The sequence below is a fragment of the Dermacentor silvarum genome, chromosome 1, assembly GCF_013339745.2.
Source record: "Dermacentor silvarum isolate Dsil-2018 chromosome 1, BIME_Dsil_1.4, whole genome shotgun sequence".
NCBI classification, from domain to species: Eukaryota; Metazoa; Arthropoda; class Arachnida; order Ixodida; family Ixodidae; genus Dermacentor; species Dermacentor silvarum.
This window is the reverse complement of record NC_051154.1, coordinates 191,579,642-191,588,698: the sequence shown is the minus strand read 5'-3', so window position 1 is coordinate 191,588,698 and position 9,057 is coordinate 191,579,642. Positions and strand designations below refer to the sequence as shown.

Below are 9,057 nucleotides of genomic sequence, written 5' to 3'. Positions count from 1 at the left end.
AACACGCGCCGTTAAAATTGCGCCTCCACCGAAACGCGAACAAAGCCTGAGAATGCGACCTTCCAGAGGACGACAATCACACAATTAACCATCAATTATAACCGTTATAACTGAGGCACTCGAACGCGCTTACTTGAGGTTAAGTGGTTTATATACGTTTGGGGGTAGCACTTGCTTGCACAGTTGCAGATGCGCGCGGTCCAGATGGAGTTGGCAAATAATTCACGGGTCATTTATAAACCTTTATGGGGCAGTTATTTTCGTAGCAGATGCATTCGCGCCGCAAATAATGGAGGGGGGGGGGGGGGGGAGCGTACACAAGGTGAACGCAAAAGATAGCTTTCGGACCACGGTATCCTAATTGGCCACACAGACCTTGTCATAATCCTCTCAGAGCCACAAGACTGGCCTGGTCACCCCGAGAAGAGTAATGGGCACTTCCAATTAACCTTCTACCATTTATAACGGCAAGGTGGCTCCCGAGTGCACGGGGTCAACAGGTACGAATGACGCGGGTATATTTACGAAGCGCGCGCGGGTGGCGCTGTGTAGAATGAGCCGAAAGATTCTAGGAGAGGAGGACGCGACTCGGTGTCTCTGCGCTGGCAGTGCCGCGACAAGAATGGACTGAGCCGCGCTCGCTTTCAGAAGCGTAGCATCGTTGCTAAAGAAAACAATAAGGACGCGTAAACTTCAGGCTTTACGCTGTATACGTGGAGTCGCCAGGTTCGCGAAATTCGATGAGGAGCCAGTTCAAGGCATCACCCGCCAAATTGTCCGCCACTCGCGGTATACAAGCTTCGCAGAACTCGAAAGACCCAGAAGACTGCGATCGATCGATTAAACATGTCAGCGTATAAGTTCGGCTAGACAAATGAAGCCACAGTTGACAGATTACTGGACCATATATGGGCTTCGTTTCGTGCCCCTATATCAAGGTCTACGAAAAATACTACGAGGGCCTGGCTGGCCCTCGTATGTTAGGTTATAGCTTTAATGGCCAGTTGGCTGTTCCTATAAGATAACGCACAACGTGTCACCTGAGGTTGAAAGGATGTTCCACATCCGTTGCCAAGAAGGTCGTGAGTGGGCGATGGCTAACACTCCCAGGGCTATAGGTCGTAGCTCAATGCCGCAGCTCAATGGGTGCGCGAGCGCCTCCCTCGTCGTGTGGAGCTCGTGGGTTCGGCTGCCACCGGTGGCAAGTTGGCTTTTATTTTGAACTTCATTAAGGGTATGAACAAGCGATGGCTCCCCGTCTAGCCAGCGGCCTCCGTGATAAATATTACCGGCTACATTGTGACCTTTTCGAACGTTTGACTCTGAAAGGCAAAGAAATATGCTAATGTCATCGCCTATCTGCTCTACTTGCGATCATTAAAACTAACGCGCAGAGAACCTCCCGAAACACTGGCGTAAAGCTCTTATCTAAACTCTAGGCTATACTCTGTAGAAGGTTTTGATGTGTTCGAGAATAAAGCTGCGAATAATAGGCGTGACAGATGACCAGTTAAAATGCGGCCGTGAAAAATCGCTCGTTGGCGCGCATAGGGGGAACAGCAGCGCAGTTAACTGCACCATTTTTCGCTTCGCGAGAAGGCAGCAATACCCTGCTGCGAACAAGAGCGCATCTGGGCCACACCTTCCTGGCGCGCTCTTGGCCGTCGCTGTGGGGTCCGCGCGCGGCCCGCGACGGTCCTAAATACGCGCGTGGACAAGCAGCCGCCGCGCCTCCGCGCACCCACCGCCTCACAGTGGTAAGTGTGCCGCGCGACCGCGTTACCAAGCTTCCGCGACGGTGTGGCCAGCGTAGCACCACCTGTTATTACGTGTACACTGAGCACAATTAATTGCGCGAAAAAGCGCGAGGCTATACGGGCTCGTTTCAAGCGCGCCTCCACTACGAAGACAAGGCAAAAATTACGGCTCCTGCTCCTTAAGCACGACCAAAAAGCAAGAAAAACAAACACGAAGACCTATAGAATTCACTCTCTGCGCAGCCTCACCTTCTCTCATAAGGTCGAAGAGGCATTGTTATCGGCGTCGAGCACGGCAAACGTCCAGCACTCTTGGGAACGACTCATTTGGAAAGGCTTCGCCATCTCTGCGCGCGTTGCACTCTGCTTGTCTTCCACATCAGCTTCCATTCATGGCTCGCACACCAAAGCGGCCTGTACCGGCTGTGCGCTGGGAGGCTCTCAGCGTCAAGAGAGTTGGACCCACCGCGAACGTACGCGCGCGCGGTTCGCGTTCAACGAACCGTGCCTTTCCAGTGGAGCGCCGATCGTATAAGTGCGCCGCGAGCGCTGTTTGCGGCGGAGGGTAGAAGACGGCGCCTTTTCTTTCATTGCGACTGAAGGGTTTTCTATTACCACAGTTGCCGGGACAATTTGGAATTCTTACTCTTCAACAATGTATATACACTGCAGGCTTGTTGCGGCCCGTGTTAGGATTTCCTATGAATACGGGTTGTGTACGTAGCGGAAGTCGGAAAAGTAGGGTGCACTGCTTGTTCGTGTGTGGGGAGAGAACGGGGGGCGATAACGGAAACCTAGTCTGCGGAACGGTTACCCCTGCGAGCACAAGTTTGCCGCGCAGTGTACAGTGGTCAGAAAGTGACCGTTGCCCTCGCTCGATCTCTGCTCCTTTTCCTTTATCAAGCACGTCCGACGCCCACGGGTTGCGAGCAGCAACGCATGGGCGTTGTAAATTGGTAAATTGCAATATGTGCCATAAGGTACTTAGTTAAAAACTTAATTAGTGATTTTTTGTTTATTCGTCGATTAAGCATTTCAATTTTTTTTTTTTTTTTTGCGCAAGTAATGTCCGCCTCTTGGAGCAGACCAGCTCATGAACTAGAATTGTGCTTTCTGTCACAGGCAACCTTTAAAAATTTTGAAAGTGTTCGCTGAAACACCCTGCATAAGCGTGTACAAAAGCTCGGCCTGATTTCGACGCATAATGGAAATGCAAGGAAAGACTACGGCAACAAGAGCCAGTGTACAGAATATTGCGACACGTCTTCCGGACCAATCTCGCTGAGACAGACTACTTGATGCATTTTGCATGGGCTACGGGGAAAAAAAAAAAAGGAACGAAGAAAGAAGTAGTCAGGTGTCTCATCTTCAAAACAGTTTCGAGACTCGTCCCGGTCTTTAGTCCGTTTTCGCTGTCGTTCTTGCTATACAGACGCTCAAACAACAAATATTGCAGGCAGACTGAGTTGGATTAACGACGGTGAACACTGGCCGAGCTGAGCCATAATAATGCTTTGAAGATGCGACTGTCGAAAGTTCGTCTCAAGTGTCCAGAAGTCACGGTATTATAGTACATCAACGACTACTTTCAAGCTGAAATTGCATGTCTTTCTTTCGGCGCTGCACACATTCGCATTCGAGACGTTGCAAATGACAAAGCCACACAACACAAGTGATTTTGTCTCGTCCACGGTGAGCACTCGAAATACAATTGCACGCTCAGAAACCTATCGAAAACTACATGTCACGACACAGGCATCCCTTTCTTTATTTCACCTGGGCACTTGAATAACGTGTACACAGCGAGTGCGTGGTGGCGGACGGGCACAAGCAAAAGGGGGAAACCAAAATTTGGTCTGTCGGACGTATACAGCCGCCACGGAGTTCCTTCTGACGCCTCAGATTCGCCGATCGTACGTGCCTGTACGCGGCATGTAATAGCCGTGCTGCTCAGTTTCGGAAATTGCGCAGGTGAGAGCGCAGCGAATTCATGTCGACACGATTCAGCACGGATTCACTTTAGATGTCAAGTTATATGTTATGTTAGGAACGCCTTATTGTTTTTCGAGTGTTCACCGCGGACGAGGCAACGTCGCGCCTGCTGTGGCTTTGTCATTTGTGACGTTTAAAATGCGGAGGAATGCAGCACGGAAATGAGGACGATACAATTTCCGCTTCAAAGTAGTCGGCGATTTGTAATTCTCTCAGCATCGCCAATATGTTTCCTCATTTCGCTAACGCTGCAAGTTTGCTTGCGGTGCATTTAGGTCTAAAACGCAATGACACACTTGGCACAGTACCTAGGCGCATTAGCCTAAATAGCTCGAAGGTACGGCCTGTATAGTGTCCTCGAAGCGACGTTTACTGTATTATCGCAGCAGCACAGCTCGTCAAAAGTCACGTACGACCAACAACAAAAATAAAGAGTTCCTGCAGCGCACACGTCGAATTTAATCATAAGAACGTACACGTATACAGTCGTTCCCAGCACAGCAGTAATGGGAGTGCATGCGTCGCACATCACGCGCGTGATCTCCCGTAGACTGAGTGCAGATAAAAGCCAGTTCCTCGAGGTGCGCTTCTACACACCTTCCGCTGCTGCGGCGCACTGGAGCAAAGAATCAAACCGGTACTTGGAAATCGCTGTGTACGTTTGACTCAGACACAGCGTGCTTCTGAGCGAGCGCGTCAGTTCCCAAGGTTGACATGCAAGCCGTTCAGCGACGTGCCTGTTTTCGTGGTCCAGGTGCACCGGCTGACACCAAGCTCATACTCCTTTTAGTAGACGGGTATATGAGAGAATGTTGCAAAAAGGAATGGGCACATATCGCACTGTGCACTTGCAACAAGGTTTTTCGAGCAGGTCTTCCTTTTTTCCTAAAAACCTTGTGGCAAGCTTTTGTCCAAGCCCTGTAACATTTGTTTTGTGGGCGTAGTCCTCAAAATGCCCAAGTGCAAGAATGTTTAAGAGCGGAATTCGTGCCAAAGCCGAGTCAGGAAGTTCGCTTTAGAAAGCTGAAAATCCCCAATGAACTTTATTATAGCTTCAGTTATTATTAAATAAATTAAGTTTTGGGATTTACGTGCCAACACCACGATCATCAGTTATTGTTTTGCCAGAAGGGCGAATTCACTGAAAACAATAACGCAAGGAGCGCGAGATGGATTTTGAAGGTGTACTATATATACAGCGGTTTACTGCGGCGTCACTCATCGCGCTATATGATGCCAAATAACTTACTGAAAAGCCTCGAAGAAAGCATGCACTGACGTTTTATCTCGGTTACGAACACGAATTGACATTCCCTACTCCTCAGCAAGATTTATGTTTTACAATAACATAGATTAACGCATAAAGACCAAATAAAAAAAATGAAGTTTTGAAGTTTATTTCCTTCCGTATAGCACACAGTGAGCGTTGAGATACTGTCTAGAGCGACTTTCGTGCCACCGTAAGTTATAAAACGCAATACCCACTGGAACAACACACGGCGTGCACAACATACCCCTTTCTGACTTGGGAAATCGCCGAACGGCTGTTCAAACAAGGGTCGCTGAAATCGAATTATCTCACTCAGATCGGATGGTTTAGTGGTACAATTCAATCGGGCTCAGCTGCGGCGCACCATAAATATTTAACAATAAGCACAATAAATAAAAAAGGGAGAAAAGATACACACACACACACACACACGCACGCACACACACACACGCACAGACACGGAAACGATGGTGTCGAACCACCATGTTGCACAGACAAGATACTTCGATTACAAAGGCCCTGGCTGCCACAATTTCCAGACGACCTCGAAACTCCTCAACAAGCGCTCTGCACATGTCTTACGACCGTTGAACTCTGCGATCATGCATGCGCCTCGGTCAGCGACGGGCGAGACATTCGCATGCTTGAAAGCAGCTGCGCCGTGCACATAGAGAAAAGCAAGAACGATAGCCTTGGAACTAACGGCAGGCACACAAAACCGTCAAGTGCTGTACAGCGGCTCAAAAAGAGAAACAACAGCGGAGAGCTTCGATAGCCGTTGGGGCCAGGCAGGTTGCAACGGCGATTGAGTCTCTCGTGTGAGACACACTCATGGCTCAAGACGGAAGCAAAGCGAAAAGAAAGAAAGAAAGCCTCTGCCGACTCCGGTTCGAGCTGCGGAGCGCTGGCGACTCACCGAGTTTCTGGATCTCGTATCCGACCGGCGGACGCAGCACCCGGCGGGACCAGGCGGAGCGCACCACTTCGAGTGTGTACTCGTTGCCGGAGACGAAGATGGTCGAAGGGATCAGGTAGCCGCGATATTCCAGGCAGGCGACGCTCTGCACCAGGCACTGGTTCCAGAAGCATTGCGCGTTTTCGTGGACGAAGCCGCGGAACAGGGACCAGCCGGGCGGGCCCGCCCTGTCCTGGGCCGACGCCTCATCCTGGTCGTCGTCGCTGCCCACCCGGCGACACACCACCACCAGGCAGTTGCCCAGCAGCAGGCAGCGGCGCCTGTCCTCCGGTCGCGGTGCCATCGCAGCACCAGCACCGATCACATGGCACGTTAAGCACACCAACGAGCACCGCCGCTTGCTGTCGCGCGCGCACCACCGCCCCAACAATATCCTCACGCACGCTCGGATCCTCTCGATGCTCCCGCCGCTGCCAAACGCCGACCGGCCCGACGCGCTTCTGCTGCCGCCTTCTGCCCTGCACTCCGCTGAGGACAGGTTGGGCTCCCCGCTCGCCCTCCGGTGGGAGAGGCGCGGGAGACGCTGGGGGCGAGGAGGGGGCGAGGCCCTCGCGTCGCGGACGACGGCGAGGCGGCTGGCGACGCGCAGCGGCCGGCGGGTGCAACGTGCAGGTCTTGAGCGACCACTGGCCGAGACGCCCATGTGTGTTTCGGGCGCCGCCAGCATCGACGCATCGTCAAGGGTGAGCCGCTTCGACGGGTGGCAGGTCAGAAGCGCAGTGCACACCAGCCACCCGTCAGCTTATATATTTCACTACTTCCAGCAGTTGCGTGCCTCTGTCCAGTGACAACCGAACCCATCGGCAGTTTTGCGAAAAGAGGTATAACTGCGAGCCGTGCACTGCATTAAACCTTACGGTCACCTGGCGAACACAGTCGAAGCCAAACCTTGAAATCCGCTAACATCTGTGTTCGATCTGCCTTTTTTTTTTCTTCGTTTTTTAAAGTTTTGCTACGAAGAAGAATATTTATTAAAGTTCACATAAATGGCTGTGCCGTTTGATGATGTTCTAAGATGCTCGCACTAGACACAATTATCCCTTCCTTGCGAGGATGACCACACGCAGAAATCTTATTTGTCCACCTATATACGGCAGTGAAAATGGGTTACAGCTTTTTCAAAATTAATTTTTCGCAGAGTAATTTACAATGATCGCTTTAAAACTACGCATTCAATGCACATGTCGTTCCACATGTCAAGTATATATATATATATATATATATATATATATATATGAAAAGAATCAGCGGGAACATATCGTTCAGATGGTCCCAGCGGCGCTGCAAGAATATTTACGCAAGATTAGGAAGCCCTACAGGAGTCACATGCATTGACTCAAATTCGTGCACAAACGGTATACTTTAATAGGAGAGTCCTTTTTTAAACTCCCTTTGGAGTTACCACTATTGGATCTTGGGTGACCTGACCTCAGTGAAGTGGCTTTGCGGTTTATCGAGCCCTACTGGCAAAAATACCATTGTATTTTTTTCACCGTCCGACTGGTACCCACGAAGAAAGTTCTAGCTTCCTATAATAATAATAATAATAATAATAATAATAATAATAATAATAATAATAATAATAATAATAATAATAATAATAATAATAATAATAATAATAATAATAATAATCAATCAATCATGTTTATTTAACGTGCCCAGGAACAACCCTAAGGTCTGAGTGCTGGCGCACACATACATTACAAACCAAAAACAAAACACTGCAGGGGAATATCATTTAAAAAATGATTAAAAATAAAAATTGTGAAAAGAAGAGAGTACCGAGAACAAAGCGCAAAGTAAATACAAAAGAAAAAGGAGGAGAAGGGCACTTGAACAATGCATGAAATTATAACACAAGGCAAAGCTCGGAAAAGAACGATGACAAGGAGTTATGAAAGGTATCAAGATCACGAAAGTAAGCGTTGTAAAGACTCTGTATCCTGTGGACGGTTGAGTGTTCGTGATGACAGGCAGGAACATGGAAAGGTCTATGTTCTCTGGTGATCTTGCGTGGGATACGAAACATGACACAGCTGAGAAGTTCGGGACACGTGAGGTTACCGTGAATGAGTTTGAAGAGAAACACGAGGTCAGCGCGATTACGTCGGTCGCGAAGGGAGGGCAACGACAACAATCCAACAGTGCTAGTACAGGGTGCAATGTCCAGGTTTGCAAAGCAGTGATTATATATGCTTATAAACTTTTTCTGGACACGATCTATAATGTCACTGTTGGATCTAGAAGAGCCATTCCAGACGACCGAGGCATATTCGAGTTGAGGAAGACAGATGGTTGTGTACAATTTGCGGAACGGAGTAGGAGACTTGAATTCCCTCGATAGTCTGCATACAAAACCTAGAGAGCGCATACCCCACATTGCAACACGTTTAATGTGCACCGAAAAGTGTAAGGTTGCATCAAAAAGTACACCAAGATCATTGATCTCGCAGACCTTACACAACGGCACAGAATCTACAGAATAAGAAAAAGAAAGACTTGCTGTTTTGCGTGTGAAAGTCATGGCTTTGGTTTTAGCAGCATTCAAGGTAAGCTTATTATCCTTGCACCATTTAGAAAACGAAAACAGGTCAGACTGCAGGGTGCGGCAGTCATCAACAGTGTGAATTTTCTTTAAAATATTGATGTCATCGGCATATAGAAGGAAAGAAGAGTTCCGAATAACAGAAAGAACGTCATTAATAAAAATTAAAAAAAGGAGTGGTCCTAATACTGACCCTTGAGGGACGCCGCTAGTTGCCATGTAAGAAGAAGAAGTTTGACCATTTACGTTAACATAACACGATCTATCAAGAAGATAACTGCGCAAGAGGTTCACAACTGACGAGTCAATATCAAAGTGCGTAAGCTTCATCAGAAGCAGCGAGTGGCTGACTACATCAAAAGCCTTGCTGAGATCACAATAAATGGTGTCCACTTGCCCCCTTTGAAGTACCGGCGTGGAGATCTGTGTCATGAAACTTGTGAGATTTGTGATAGTGGAGCGGCCGGTCAGAAATCCATGCTGATTCGGAATGAGCGAGTTCTTCACAGTAAAAGAC

General features: G+C 48.7%; 1 protein-coding gene across 1 annotated transcript; it reads right to left on the bottom strand.

Moving 5' to 3' along the window:
* Positions 1–5,462: 5,462 nt before the first annotated feature.
* On the bottom strand, positions 5,463–6,662 carry LOC119436183 (uncharacterized). The gene has a single exon (XM_037702961.2). It carries the CDS (start codon positions 6,660–6,662, stop codon positions 5,856–5,858), a length of 807 nt encoding a protein of 268 aa, XP_037558889.2. The 3' UTR covers positions 5,463–5,855.
* Positions 6,663–9,057: the final 2,395 nt, after the last annotated feature.